At 41.3% G+C, this 14,587-nt stretch overlaps 1 protein-coding gene across 3 annotated transcripts in view; it reads left to right on the top strand.

Moving 5' to 3' along the window:
* PDE4B (phosphodiesterase 4B) overlaps positions 1-14,587 on the top strand; it is a 649,316-nt gene that overhangs the window by 501,391 nt on the left and 133,338 nt on the right. For all 3 annotated transcript variants that reach the window (XM_043876456.1, XM_043876457.1, XM_043876458.1), the window contains 2 exons: positions 9,015-9,051; positions 9,184-9,254. In XM_043876456.1, the coding sequence (XP_043732391.1) occupies positions 9,015-9,051; positions 9,184-9,254 (108 nt within the window). The remainder of the gene's footprint in view (positions 1-9,014; positions 9,052-9,183; positions 9,255-14,587) is intronic.

Below are 14,587 nucleotides of genomic sequence, written 5' to 3'. Positions count from 1 at the left end.
TGTACAGTCCATGGGGTCACAGAGTCAGACACAACTGAGTGACTTTTACTTTCACTTTCTCTGCTGACACTCACCTGTGTTCCAGGCAGTGTGCCAGGCTCTGGGAGTAAAAGATGAACAGAATAGAGGAAAAATCACAGAGAAGTTAAGAAATAAATGCTATTCTCAAAAAAGTTGCACGTTCTCAGGAAGGTTACAATTAGATAAGAAAGAGGAACTCTGGTGCTATGTGGAAGGAAGCATTCAGTGAGTGCCTACCATGGAGCCCTGTTTATTCACATACGTGATCTCGCTTAATGTTTGCAGCAGTCCTGTCAGGCAGGCGGCATTATTATCTCTTTTCTATAGAGGATGAAACAGAGATTCTGAGACATTGAGAAACCCACCCCTCCCATCTGACTGTGTGCCTTGCTATTATCCCTTGATGTGGATAAGACGGACTCTGCCTATGCTTTTCAAACTGCAAAGTAGATCTCTACTGAGAGGTAGAAAATGTGAACGCAGGGTAGAAGTGACCTCTTTGCTGTAGATCACGTAGCACTAAGGAAATTTCTGACCAAGGTTCAGATGGGGACTTTGACAGTGAACATACCTGGAATTCTCTCTTCCACCAAAACAAACACCTTTCACCTTTCACCTTTCTCCTCCCTGGGCAGAAGATGTGCCAAGCTGGAGGTAATTAGAGTTTCATTCATAGCATTTCATGGGAGAAAGACTAACTTTGGACAGCAGCTAGTGGCTCCCCCAGACTCATGACAAATAGCTTGATGTGTCTCCGGGCCACTCAGAGGCTTCCCAGCAGATTCGAACCAAATTTCAAATTAAACTCCACCAATTCCTTACTTACAATCAAAAGGTTATAGAAAATTTTGAACTTGAAGAGATCTTAAAGATCACAGTTCAACTCAGTCTATAGCTATAGAAACAGGCATCTAGTTCTGAATGACTCTGTATCCAGGGTCCCTAATATTAATGGCTAGCCTCTTATCAACCAGCAAAAATTTCCCCTAGCTTTAGAACCTATATAGTGTTGCCAACTTTAGATTTAGATAGGTAAGTATATAAGCAAGATAACTAGTATCATTCTCACTTAAAAAAAAAAGAAAAAACTTTAAAACATAGAGCACACTTCCAAAATAAATACTCCTTCCCAAGAAAACACATTTGGCAACATCATATCATCCTGTCAAAGATACTGATAACAAGATATATTAACATTTTTGAGTGACTAAAAATAGCACACAATGTTGTTTTGCAAATATTTAAACATGACAGTAAAACTTTCATGTATTTGTCAGTTTAGGAATTTATATTCCTCAACAAAGCAATAAGTAGGACTTGAATATCCAGATTCTTCTGGAATTTCATTTTATCTGGACTACATTGGAAAATCCAGTTTTACACAGGTGTGTGCTAAGTCACTTCAGTCATGTCCAACTCTTTGTGACCCCATGGACCATAGCCCACCAGGCTCCTCTGTCCATGGAATTCTCCAGGCAAGAATACTGGAGTGGATTGCCATTTCCTCTTCCAGGGGATCTTCCCAATCCAGGGATCAAACCCGGGTCTCCTGTGTTGTAAGCAGATTTACACGGATATCTTGAGCTAAACTGAAATCATGCTTTCAAAGCTATTTGACCCAACTATTACTCTTCAGGATGACTTGACATAAATAGAGGAACCACAGTCCCTGAACCTCTTGCTGCTTCTCCTGCCTTCTATTCACAAAGTCAAGAGAAAGAAGGACAATAATAGAGCTGGAATCTTCACGTGAAGGCTGTGGGGTGAGGGCTGCAGCCTGTTCCCCACTCAGGAGTCCTCATATCAAGCACAGAACAGCCATGAATTTACATAAGAGGTAGAACATCCTGCATAATTCCTTGGCATTAAATCTTAACAGTAGAGACAATGCTGTCTTTTTACAGCTTTCATCTGAACTCTTTCAGGAGGAAAAATATAGGCAGGGAGAATGAATAAACAGATACTAAGTAAAAATGTGAATGGAAAATTAAAAGTGGCTTTAACATAGAGCAACAAAAGAGAGACTGAAATAAGGGTTTCTAGTAAAGAAAACTAGATGACCATTGGATCCCAAAAGGAAATCCCCCATGCTTTCCTAGATGTGGCAATAATTTACTGGTCTCTCTTCAGTTCCTGTGTTTAGTCATCTTTAATGGAGTGCGTCTATATACCAAGGTACAGATTTCCCTAAGGGAACATAAAGTATTAGGAATTGGGGAGGCCGGCTATATTGTCCAAAACTTTGGAGGAACCAACCTGGGCAGGACCAACTTTTGATTATCCACCAGTAAAGCCACAGGGAAGGAAGATCCCTATTTCCTTTATTTAGTCATCCTATTTGCAGTCTTATACAGACAAGTTTTTAAAGACACTGTTGATGTGAGAAGTGATCTCTAGAGAGTGCAGTCACGGGAAATGAGATCTGAAAACCAAGAGGAAAAGTAGAAATAACAGCCCACTTAAATTTAAGACCTGTTTATTGATGGGCTACCAAAAAAGTACAATGTGGTATCTAAGACTTGAGTTACAGCCATTATACCTACTAGCACATAACTTTAAGACACTGAATGTTTTTCATATTGTCTAAATTATCTATAAATAAAAAAACACATTTATTAAGCATTTCCTATATACTATTTAAAGTATTTACATATTTTAACTCATTTATTCTCCCTAATGCGTGAATACTATAATTCAGTATTATAGTACTATCATTGTTTTGGTACTATAATTGTCTTGGTGGTACTATAATTGTCTTGGTGGTACTATAATTGTCTTGTCTTAAAAAGGAGAACACTGGAGCACAGAGAGGTTAAGTAATTTGCCCAGTAAACAGGGAAACACAACTCAAATTCAGGGAATCTAGATGACTAAACCATATGGATATTCGGTACATAAACAGACTAAATAATGATGAAAAATTAAAATAATGATAGAAATCTCTGCTCTGCCTACCTTTCCAGCTGTTACAAAAGTAATATCCATCCTTCCTTTGAACAAAAATTTGCTTCCATTTAGACCCTTGCAAGCAAATGAGACATCTTCTGTGTCTTCAAGGGAGCTAAAATATTAGTAAGTCAATGTTCTGTACTTAGTCACTCAGTCATGTCCTACTTTTTGCGATTCCATGGACTGTAGCCCACCAGGCTCCTCTGTCCATGGGATTCTCCAGGCAAGAATACTGAAGTGGGTTGCCATGGCCTCCTCCAGGGGATCTTCCCCACCCAGGGATCAAACCTGGGTCTGCCGCATTGCAGGCAGATTCTTTACTGACTGAGCCAAGCCAATAGGTAGTTGTAATACCTTCAGAAAAGAGCAGTGGTAGAAAGCGATGCCCAGGACTTTGAGAGATCTGGCCTGGCAAAGTGAGAGGCCTACTTTGAGGAGTCACAGCTAAGCTAAAGGAATCAGCAGAAGGGTGTGCAGGAAGAAAGGCCATGTGCTCACTGACTCTAGTTCTCAAGAATGCTTTGGGGAAGCACAACTCAGTGTGGCTCAGGCAAAGAATGTGAAAGGATGAGGAAGTGGTGAGACACACGCTAGAGAAGTAAGCAGGACCCTCACCAGGAAGGGCCTGTGTGAGGACTTAGCATTTATGCTGCAGGCAAGCAGCCTGGAGCTACCAAAGGCTTTTAAACAGGAAAATACATAGACAAAAGTTTTAAAAGATAACTCTGATTACAATCTAAAGAACAGTTTGGAGGGTGTACAAATCCTAAAGCTATTTCCAAGAGCCAAATGGAAGGGGCTTTGGTAATTTACATAATAAAGAATGGGATTCTACGTTAGAACCGACTCTTTGTGACCCCATGGACTGTAGCCTACCACACTCCTCCATCCATGGGATTTTCCAGGCAAGAGTACTGGAGTGGGTTGCCATTTCCTTCTCCAGAGGGTCTTCCCAACCCAGGGATCGAACCTGGGTCTCTGGCATTGTAGGCAGACACTTTTACCATCTGAGCCACCAGGGAAGTCTTAGAACAGATCTAGTGGGCAATTAATAAATATTTGCAAGTTAGGATGGCGGTGGTTGACTGTGGGATGAGGGAGAGGGGGGTTTCAGACTTGACCAACGAGATCAATGCTTGCCCCATTCCCTAAGGTCAAGAACATTACCTTACCACGAAATAAGACACATGAAAATGCTTTGTAAACTGTAAAGTACAATATAAATATTAGTACTCTTGATTTTAATGGGGGCAGAAATGACTATCTTAAAGAAGTTCTCACCAGCTGGAAAAATAGACCTGCAATTCTTTAATTATAATAATGATGATACCTACTACTAATGAGACTAACTATAACTGAATAACAAAAGTGCTTTTATGTGCCAAGCACTGTTGTAAGACTGGTACATACATAATAACTTATTTAAATCTCACAACATGTTGTGAGAGGCATAGAGTGGTTGCCTAAAGTCTCATAGTTTGTAATAGTGCAGCTGAGAAGCAAACCAAAGGCCATGTGGCTGCAAAAGCTGTACTCTTAACTACAGTAGTATATTATACAGTATAGTCTGTTTCTCTGAGATGGCCTAAAATCAATGTTACAAAAAAAGTACAAGTAAAATTCTGCATGTAGATAGGAAACAGAGAAAGGTGAAACTGATAAAATCCAGAGTGTAGCAGTAGGAAGAAGCATTTTTGCTTTCTCGAAAAGTATTTCATTGTTGAGCGCAGACCCACGCTCAATTAAGACCCACAGAGTTGTTGTTTAGTTGCTAAACTGTGTCTGAGACCCCATGGACTATAGCCTGCCAGGCTCCTCTGTCCATGGGATCTTCCAGGCAAGAATACTGGAGTGGGTTGGCATTTCCTTCCAGGAAATGGGCACCTTTCTGGCCCAGAAATCGAACCCGAGCCTCCTGCATTGGCAGGCAAATTATCACTGAGCCACTGGTGAAGCCCATTAAGACCCTCAGAGAACTTGTCTCCAATTAGCCTACAGAATTGTAATGTTCTTGTATTGTCGCTAGATGGTGCTCGTGCCATGGTTCTGAATATCTGGCCTTGTTCCTGCGGGATATTGCCCTCTCTAGTGGTTTGGGCAACTAACAACTACATCATTTTTATAACCAATCAAGTATTTTGTTACATTCATGCCCTTTTCTTATCCATATATCAAATTATGATTTTAAACATTTGGACTAGTTTTATAAATTATCTGGCTGTACTCAAATCGAAGTTTTTTCTTTGTTTTCTTATCTACAAATTATCTGATCGTTTCTATAGCAGTTACTGTCTGACACACAGCATTAGCTTTTACAGTTCAAATTCTTCCAGGGACCCAGTGCTCAGGATCTGAAAATTCATCCCTTGCCTCTGAATGTTCTACTCTCATAAATTTCAGAAGTTTCATAATAATAAAGTGATTTTGACGCGGGGCCCTCTCTGAATTTTTTTAGTTCCATTCAGTTCAGTTCAGCCACTCAGTCATGTCCGACTCTGCGACCCCATGGACTGCAGCACACCAGGCCTCTCTGTTCATCACCAGCTCCTGGAGTTGACTCCAGGAGGAGTCAACAATGACATCATGTCATTGAGTTGATGATGCCATCCAACCGTCTCATCCTCTGTCATCCCCTTCTCCTTCCCTCAATCTTTCCCAGCATGAGGGTCTTTTCAAATGAGTCAGTTCTTTGCATCAAGTGGCCAAAGTATTGGAGTTTCAGCTTCAACATCAGTCCTTCCAATGAACACCCAGGACTGATCTCCTTTAGGATGGACTGGTTGGATCTCCTTGCTGTCCAAGGGACTCTCGAGAGTCTTCTCCAATGCCACAGTTCAAAAGCATCAATTCTTAGGTGCTCAGTTTTCTTTATGGTCTAACTCTCAACCATACGTGACCACTGGAAAAACCATAGCTTTGACTAGACTTACCTCTGTTAGCAAAGTAATGTCTCTGGTTTTTAATATGCTGTCTATCTTGGTCATAACTTTTCTTCCAAGGAGCAAGCATCTTTTAATTTCATGGCTGCAGTCACCATCTGCAGTGATTTTGGAGCTCAAAAAAATGAAGTCTGCCACTGTTTCCATTCTTTCCACATCTATTTGCCATGAAGTGATGGGACCAGATGCCATGATCTTAATTTTCTGAATGTTGAGCATGGGCTACCTGCTGTGGGTCCACGCCTGAGCTCCACACCAGCTGAGCCCATGCTGGCCCAAGCCCCCGTGCACTGCTGGCCAGGCTTTGCACTCGCTCACTGTCTTTGAATTTTTTTAACTTCCCTTTAATCATTAGTTTGTACAGTTCTAGTAGCTCCCTATTCATGCAACAATATATCTGCTTTGGGCACTATTTATGTGTGAGATTTGCTCTTCTTATTTAACTTTTCTTGGGAATTTAGATTCCAGAAATCCAGGAGCCATAGTTGATCTACTTAAGTCTAACACTATCACTGTATTCCCAACTCACCCGGATGTCTTCTGAACAATATGAACTTCACAGCAGAAATCTGAACAAATAGTAGGCTATTTCACCCATCTGAAGTTCAAGTTCATCCCCCAAAAAAGGCTTGGGAAGGGGCAGTTCTTGTAACATCTCACCACCCTGCATTTATTACAACTGCATGTCTCTTCTCTCTTACTCTGTCTCTCGTTTTCACTCCTCTCCAAAAACCCTGAGGTTCTTCCTTCGGATCTCTCTATATACTCCCATCCATGAAGCCACTCTCTGCCATTGCTTCAGTGGTCCCCACTATTGTAAGTCCTAAATCTCTAGCTCTAATCCCCATATTTTAGTCCTCCCAACTTGCTCTTTCCACCGGGATATCAATGAGTATCTTAAAACTCAATGTGTGAGAAAGTGACACACCTCCTCCAACTCCTCACTTTTTTATTTCTACTCATGACTTTCTACTCATCACTATTTTCCCAGATACCTGTTCTAAAAATGAAAATAGTATTTCTGTATGAACCCTATCCAACTAATGCCAAGTCCTTAGCAACAAGTTCAGGGTCTCTTCCAGTTGTCTTTGCTTGTTTCTTCCTCTGCCTCACCAAAGTCTTCTTCATCTGAGAGACAGCAGTGTCCTTCCAACCACTCTTCTTGGCTCTGGCCTCGCTCCTGTCTACCTCTCATGCCCATAGCATTTTGCTTTCTAAAGCACTTTTCTGTTCGCCTGTCTCACCGCTAACCTTGTTTCTTCTGCAGAGTTACACATCAATTCCACAGCCATTGTTCACAATGTCCATAATATGCGAGTGGGGGACCTTCGAGCATTGTCCTCTGCAAATGTCTGTCATGTACTCAGCTCTGTCCTAACAACCACCAAGCATCTCCAGGTCCAGTACTTTCCCATTTCAGTGCCTCAAACTTGTATTGCTCTCATTAGAGCATCTACCATCCCTACCTTTTAAAGCCTGTACTTTCAAATTCATCTCGAATACCACCTGTTCAGTCAAGCCTTTCTTGACTTGTCTGATCTGTAATTATCACTTCTGCTTTGTACCCCCATTAAGTATCAATTGTTTGTATTTTCATTCTGTATTTATATGAGTTATACTATCTACTTCAGTGTTTTGGATATTTTTTTTGTCTCCTGTTTTAATTTGAGGGGATCACGAACTCTGTATAATTCAGTCAATCATGCAGGGCCATCATAAAACAGGAAAACATAATGGTTAAAAGCACAGATTTTTGGGATCCAATAGTCTTAGTTCTTCCACTTATTAACTATGTGCTGGTTAAGCAATGGCTTACCTACTCTGAGCTTTGGTATTATCTTCAAAATAGGCCTAAGATTAGCTGCTGCAAGTCTTCTTACAAGAGTTAAAGGAGGTTTCATGCAGGACCTGACAGATGGGGATCACTCAAAGAACGCTTAGTCCTGTCAATGTTCAGTTTATAGTCACTGTACAAAGCAGATGCACAGAAAGTTTCCAAGATAAAATTGAAGGGGGGCTTCTAGCTAAAGACCACAGTAGAAAGGAAAATATTGTACTAAATGAAACCCTAAAATAAAAACCCACACTAGAGAAGAGATCCCCAAGGATACAGGTGTTATCCAAGCCTGGATCCCAAGGCCTCACCTGATGCCTGATGCTGGGCAGATGCTTAATAACCATTGGTTGCCCTCCCATAGCTAGCAAATAAATGCCATATTTGTGCAGTGGTCGTGAATACAGAGCAGATGATGAGACAGTGAAGGAAACTCATTGTCCACCACGTTCTGCGCAATTCATGATTCACCCTGTGATAGCAAATTGGCCCGATTGTGTGTCTGCAGCTCAGGCCAGCATGTCCTCTAATGGTTTTAATGGAGGTCTTGCTGCATGTGGATTTAAGATTTATCAAAGCCTGTGCCAGAGAGAGAAGTCTTTTCTGAAAACACTTCTGAGTATTCCCAAGTACAGAATTTACATGGCTCAGCTCAATCAAATCTCTGGGACATAGTGAGAGACAATGATATGATAATAGTAGGTTCAGTCCCTACACTCCCTTAAAAGCTTTTCCTTGGGTACTTTAAGAAAAAAGTTATATTAAAAACAAAAGTAATGGGCTTCCCAGACAGAAATCTGTGTTTAAATGGCATTAAGGCTGTGGTTCAAATCAACAAAAGCCAGGAAATCCAAAGTTAACCTTTATCCAGACTGTTAGGCCATTTTTTCCAGCCCTGTGTGTGCCTGTGAGCAGCCCTCCCTTTGAATTTCCTGGCTCTGGCGACCAAAATCCACAAATCGCTTTGAATTACAGTTCTCCGGGTCTGCTATTTAATGAGAATATACCCTGAAGACATAAACTTACTTGCAAGTGTTTTTATGTGTCGCCACTGTAAATCTAGGAGCTATGAACCTGGTGGGTTTTTCTTTTTTCTTTCAAGTTCCTGAAATTCCCATCTCTGCCTACATCAGTCCTGCCTTATATCCAGGTAGAATGACTTGTCTAACATTTGTGTTGGCCACACCAATGAAGTTTAATGACAGTTTATGTGTAATAGTTATAATGCAAATACATTTTAAAGTATTTTTTTTTTCCTCTCTTTTCACCAGACATGGCGATGACTTGATTGTAACACCTTTTGCCCAGGTATGTATCATGCTGGCCTGGCTCATTCTCACTCTGTCCCCGGGTATAGTTTCTAAGAGTGGCCTGTGAACCTACCTATCCCTCTCCTTTTGTTCCTAACCACTCCTAACTGTGGAAATATTTTCCTTTTAGGTCCTCGCCAGCTTGCGAAGTGTGAGAAACAACTTCACTCTGCTGACAAACCTTCACGGAACATCCAATAAGTAAGCACACACGTTTGTGAAGTTATGAATCCCTTCCAAAAGGTGAAGCACTGAATATCACTAACACACACACAAACACACAACTTAACACTAATGAATGGAAATTTGTCCTCCTAGCTAGGTTAGGATACATGATAAAATTTGAAAGTAGGATGGATCACCATAATATTTTAGAACTGGTATCACTTCATGGCAAATAGATGGGGAAACAGTGCAAACAGTGGCTGACTATTTTCCTGGGCTTCAAAATCACTGCAGATGGTGATTGCAGCCATGAAATTAAAAGACGCTTACACCTTAGAGGGGAATGTTATGACCAACCTAGATAGCATATTGAAAAGCAGAGACATTACTTTGTTAACAAAGGTCTGTCTAGTCAAGGCTGTGGTTTTTCCAGTAGTCATGTATGGATGTGAGAGTTGTACTATAAAGAAAGCTGAGCACCAGAGAATTGATGCTTTTGAACTGTGGTGTTGGAGAAGACTCTTGAGAGTCCCTTGGACTGCAAGGAGATCCAACCAGTCCATCCTAAAGGAGATCAGTCCTGGGTGTTCATTGGAAGGACTGATGTTGAAGCTGAAACTCCAATACTTTGGCCACTTGATGCAAAGAACTGATTCATTTGAAAAGACCCTGATGCTGGGAAAGATTGAGGGCAGGAGGAGAAAGGGATGACAGAGGATGAGATGGCTGAATGGCATCACCGACTCAATGGACACAAGTTTGGGTGAATTCCAGGAGTTGGTAATGGACAGGGAGGCCTGGCGTACTGCAGTTCATGGGGTTGCAAAGAGTCAGACACGACTGAGCAACTGAATTGAACTGAAGACGTTAGAAATTAGTCCAGATCTTATTAATCTTTGTATCTTTAACACTTAGTAGACAAGAGTTTAACAAATGAAACGATGAGATTTTTTTCCTTTTTCCTTTTGTATTTACTGCTCGAAAATATGAATACTCATCAGTAAAGACCATAAATTCTATTAAAATTCTTTTGGACTAAGCTATTAATGAGTTCAGACATGCAAACTTAAGATTAAAAGTAACAAAAGCTCAGGTCCAAGTTGCCTTTGTTTTGGTAATATATAAACAGATGCATGCAATTTGATGAGTAAGAGTAGCATTATCCTCTCTTCTGTCCTTAAGAAGCTACATAAACTTGGCCATTTCAACTAACATGGCTGAATTGTGGTCTCCTTATCTGTGAAATGAAAGGTTTGAACTGATCATACTGCAGTAGCCTTCTCCTCCAAAATCATTTCAATCTGTGGGTCTAAGTGCTATGTAGTGCACTACCCAGCCATTTAACAATCATCGCAGAAATCAGAAGGTCATAGAACCAAACTTCCCTGGTGTTTCAGTGGATAGAGTCTGCCTACCAATGCAGGGGACACAAGTTCAATCCCTGATCCAGGAAGATTTTACGTGCTGCGGAGCAAATGAAGTCCGTTCGTAACAACTACTGAGCCCATGTGCCGCAACTACTGAAGCCTGTGGGCCTAGAACCTGTGCTCTGCCACGAAAGAAGCCGCCATAATGGGAAACCTGCATACCTCAAGAAAGAATAGCAATGAAGTGTAGCCCCTGCTCACGGCAACTAGAGAAATTCGTGTGCAGCAAGGAAGACCTAGCACAACCAAAAATAAATGTTTTTTTTTTTTTTTTTTTAAATAGGAGATCATAGAACTCATGATCCTGGAATGGTAGGGCCAGAGAGAACTTTGACACCATTGATTCAGCAGCTTTGTTTTACAGAAGGAGAAATCAGGCCCTCAGAAATCCAGCAAGTTGCTAACAACCACACCATAGGCTAAAGACACACCAGGACAAAACTCTAACTAAATCTCCTGATTTTTCTAAGCTAGTGTTCACCCTGTAGGAAATCCTGTCTCTCTAGTCTTTCTGAAATTATTCTTCAACCGTCTATTTCTTTTATCTAAATTTTTATTGAATGGAGTTATTAAAAGTAAGAGTAGACCCTACTTTGAAAGTTAACTTTTCCTTTCACTGTTCTATCATTTTTCATGGGGGCTTCCTGTGAGATGATCCTGCATATTCCTATGGAGTTTTCCCCATCATAAGTTTCTCCTCCTCTAAATTATTCTCTGAAGTGCCACCGTAAGAATCTTTTTCACTACTGTGTGACTGTGTCACTTTTCAGCTTCAGTGGTTCACTGTCTAATCATTAAGATGAATGCAGGTACTTGGCCCGAAGGTGTCTTGTGATCTAACTCAAGCTAGCTGGATTGATTGTTGATTGAGTTTATATTGGATGCAGTATACAGGAAAGCTAGAAGCTTTCCCAACCTCATTTGCAGTGGTGAACTGAGTGAAAGGTGCTCGGTCATCTCTGACTCTTTGTGATCCCATGAACTATATAGTCCATGGAATTCTCCAGGCCAGAATACTGGAGTGGGTAGCCTTTCCCTTCTCCAGGGGATCTTACCAACCCAGGGATAGAACCCAGGTCTCCAGATTCTTTACTAGCTGAGCCACAAGGAAAGCCCTCATTTGCAGAGGTGCTCTGTGTTTATTATTAAATAATTATCTCAACAAGAATTTATTTAGATACTATTCATCCATGCATTTTTGTTTGTACTTAACAAATATGTATTGAGCACCACCTTGTACCAGGCACTAGTGATATAATAGTGACCAGAACATACAAGTTGTCTGCCCTTTTCAGGATTTTCATTCTAATGGGACGTGCCCAGAGGTACAGAGGTGTACGATCAGACCAGGAGTCTGGCCACATGATATCACATTCTAACAACTGCGTCATATTTGTTCCCTGCATGTTCTGTTCTATATCCTAATCATGGACTTACTGTTCTCACTTCCTAAAGTGTCTCTCACCACCTTCCATTGATTGTTCCACTGAATCTTGCTTGTCCTTTATAACACTCCTCTGTGTCACCCTCACCAGGATGCTTCCCCTGACCCTGTCAAGCCTGGCTGAGCACCCTTCAGTGGCCCCAGAACACTCTGCAAATCATGTATGGATCTTTGCCACCACTACTACTAGACCGTGTGTCTTGTAAGGACCCTTGAAAATTGCATTTACTTTTCCTTGACTCTCTAAGAATTAGCAGAACACCTGACAAATAGTGTTTGCTCCATAAGTATTCATCATTAATTCTCTGAATTAATAATTGTTAGAGAAATGTTTAGAAAATTACTTTTTCAAAAGTGATCCTTTCTGTTTCCCCACTTTTTTTTCTTTACAGAATATGGCTTCTGGGGCCTTATTTATCACTTCCTAACTCAATTCTACCTATTGAAAATTATGTGACTTGGGGAATTATTTCACCTCTCTGGAGCTCAGTTTCCCAGTCTGTAAACAGCATTGTTCTGAGAATGAAATTTGTTGATATTTGTAAAGCATTTATAACAACTTATAGCACATGGTAAGTGCTCAATAAATGTGACTTATTGTAAGTGATGGTTACATTTCTCTTGCTGAAGCCGGAAATAGTGTGACACTTTGGAGTTTTCACGTCCATTATCTCAGTTATCATCACTGTAAATACGATTTGTGATGTGACAGGCGTGTTGCCTCTGCTCAGTGGACAAGGAGCCAGAGCTCAGGGAAATCAAATGTTTAGTGCAAAAACAGCTCACTCCTGGGGCCATGCCAAACCAGTCTTGAAGCCTGGCATCCTAATTCTTGCTGTGCTCTTTTATAAGGAAAACGCAGTTTTTTCCTTCCTATGTAGTGAGAAGCCTAGTTCTTCCCGCCTGGGTTTTGTCTTCCTGTGAGTCTTCTTTACTCTCCACACAAAACACTTCACTTCTGACACATCTGGTCACCAATCCATGGAGATTTCCCCCCACAATTACAAGCAAATGTTGGACACCAACTGGATGTCTGAAAGTTTAATTCAATCCCAACACTGTCTGCATGGAGATAGCATCAGATCCCACGGGTTAAGGGCTCAGTCCCACGAGATTGCACACTGCCTTCCTCCCCACTTTTCAGACACTAGTCACAAGCTCAGATTATCATCTGTGCTTCTGATTGCACCAGCTGTAGATTCTAATGAATCTATATCTATTCTATTTCAACCTATATCTATATCTAATTTATTCTAACGCGCCCCTCCCCCAGGCCTCATTAATTTGCCTGAGCTGCTCACAGAATCTAAGGAAACACTTAACAGTTTACCACACACAGTTTACCAGTTTATTAAAGGATATGATAGAGGATACAGGTCAACAGCCTGATGAAAAGATACACAGGTCCAAGCCCGGGAGGGTCCTGAGCACAGGAGTGTCTATCCTCATGGAGCTGGGGTGTATCACCCTCCTGGTGTGGATGTGTTTGCCAGCTTGGAAGTTCTCTGATACCTGTATTATTAGAATTTGACGGAAGTTTCTTCACATAGTCATGATCAATTATTAACTCCGTTTCCAGCCCTTCTCTCCTTTCTGGCGGATGAGGGATATGGCTGAAAATTCTAAGCTTCTATTCATATCTCAGTATTTCAGGTGACCAGCTCCCATCCAGTCCCCAGGATACAGAGTCACCTCTTTAGAACAAAAGATGCTCTAGTGCTCTTCTTACTTAGGAAATTATAGGAGTTTTGGGAGCTCTGTATCAGGAATCAAGGCAGAGACCTATATATATATATATATATATTATTATCTCACATCTTTCCATTTACTACACCTGTTCAGTCTTCTGCATTATGGGATGAAATTTCTGAAGGTTTTGGGACAGAGTCATTTAAGAACTTATGGAATAGCTGAAGGTCAGAGAGCCTGAGGCAGAGACATGAGCTAGGAGAGGGTTTCAAGAATTAAAATGTGAAGAGTGAAACCCTGAACCAAGATGATGGAGGTGGGAATTGGGGAAGAAGTGATGAATAAAGGTACATTCCAAAGGCTTCTTTAGCATAGCAGGACCCCAAACCACTACACTGCACAGCTCCAGGGAGAAGAGGTGTGTGGGGGGTGATGTGATGGAATGTTTTCAGTTACTGTTTTCTTAGCATGGGCTTGGAGGTCTTTCCTCTGTGAAAGTATCAGGCAATTCCTTCTAACCCTGCTGATTAGGTAGCATTAATGGTAAAGAATCAGCCAGCTAATGCAGGAGACTCAGGAGACAAGGATTCAATCCCTGGGTCAGGAAGATCCCCTGAAGGAGGGCATGGCAATCCACTCCACTATTCTTGCTTAGAGAATCCCATGAACAGAGGAGCCTGGCAGGTTACAGTCCATGGGGTCCCAAAGAGTCAGACACGACTGAGCAACTAAGTATGCACACACGCACTGATGATTACAGGCTGTCAGCTGAAGCAGTTTCTGGGGAATCAGATTTTTCCATAGCCTTG

The sequence above is a fragment of the Cervus elaphus genome, chromosome 20 (genome assembly GCF_910594005.1).
Source record: "Cervus elaphus chromosome 20, mCerEla1.1, whole genome shotgun sequence".
Classification (NCBI taxonomy): domain Eukaryota; kingdom Metazoa; phylum Chordata; class Mammalia; order Artiodactyla; family Cervidae; genus Cervus; species Cervus elaphus.
The sequence above is the reverse complement of the archived record's forward strand: the minus strand, read 5'-3'. Positions and strand labels throughout refer to the sequence as shown.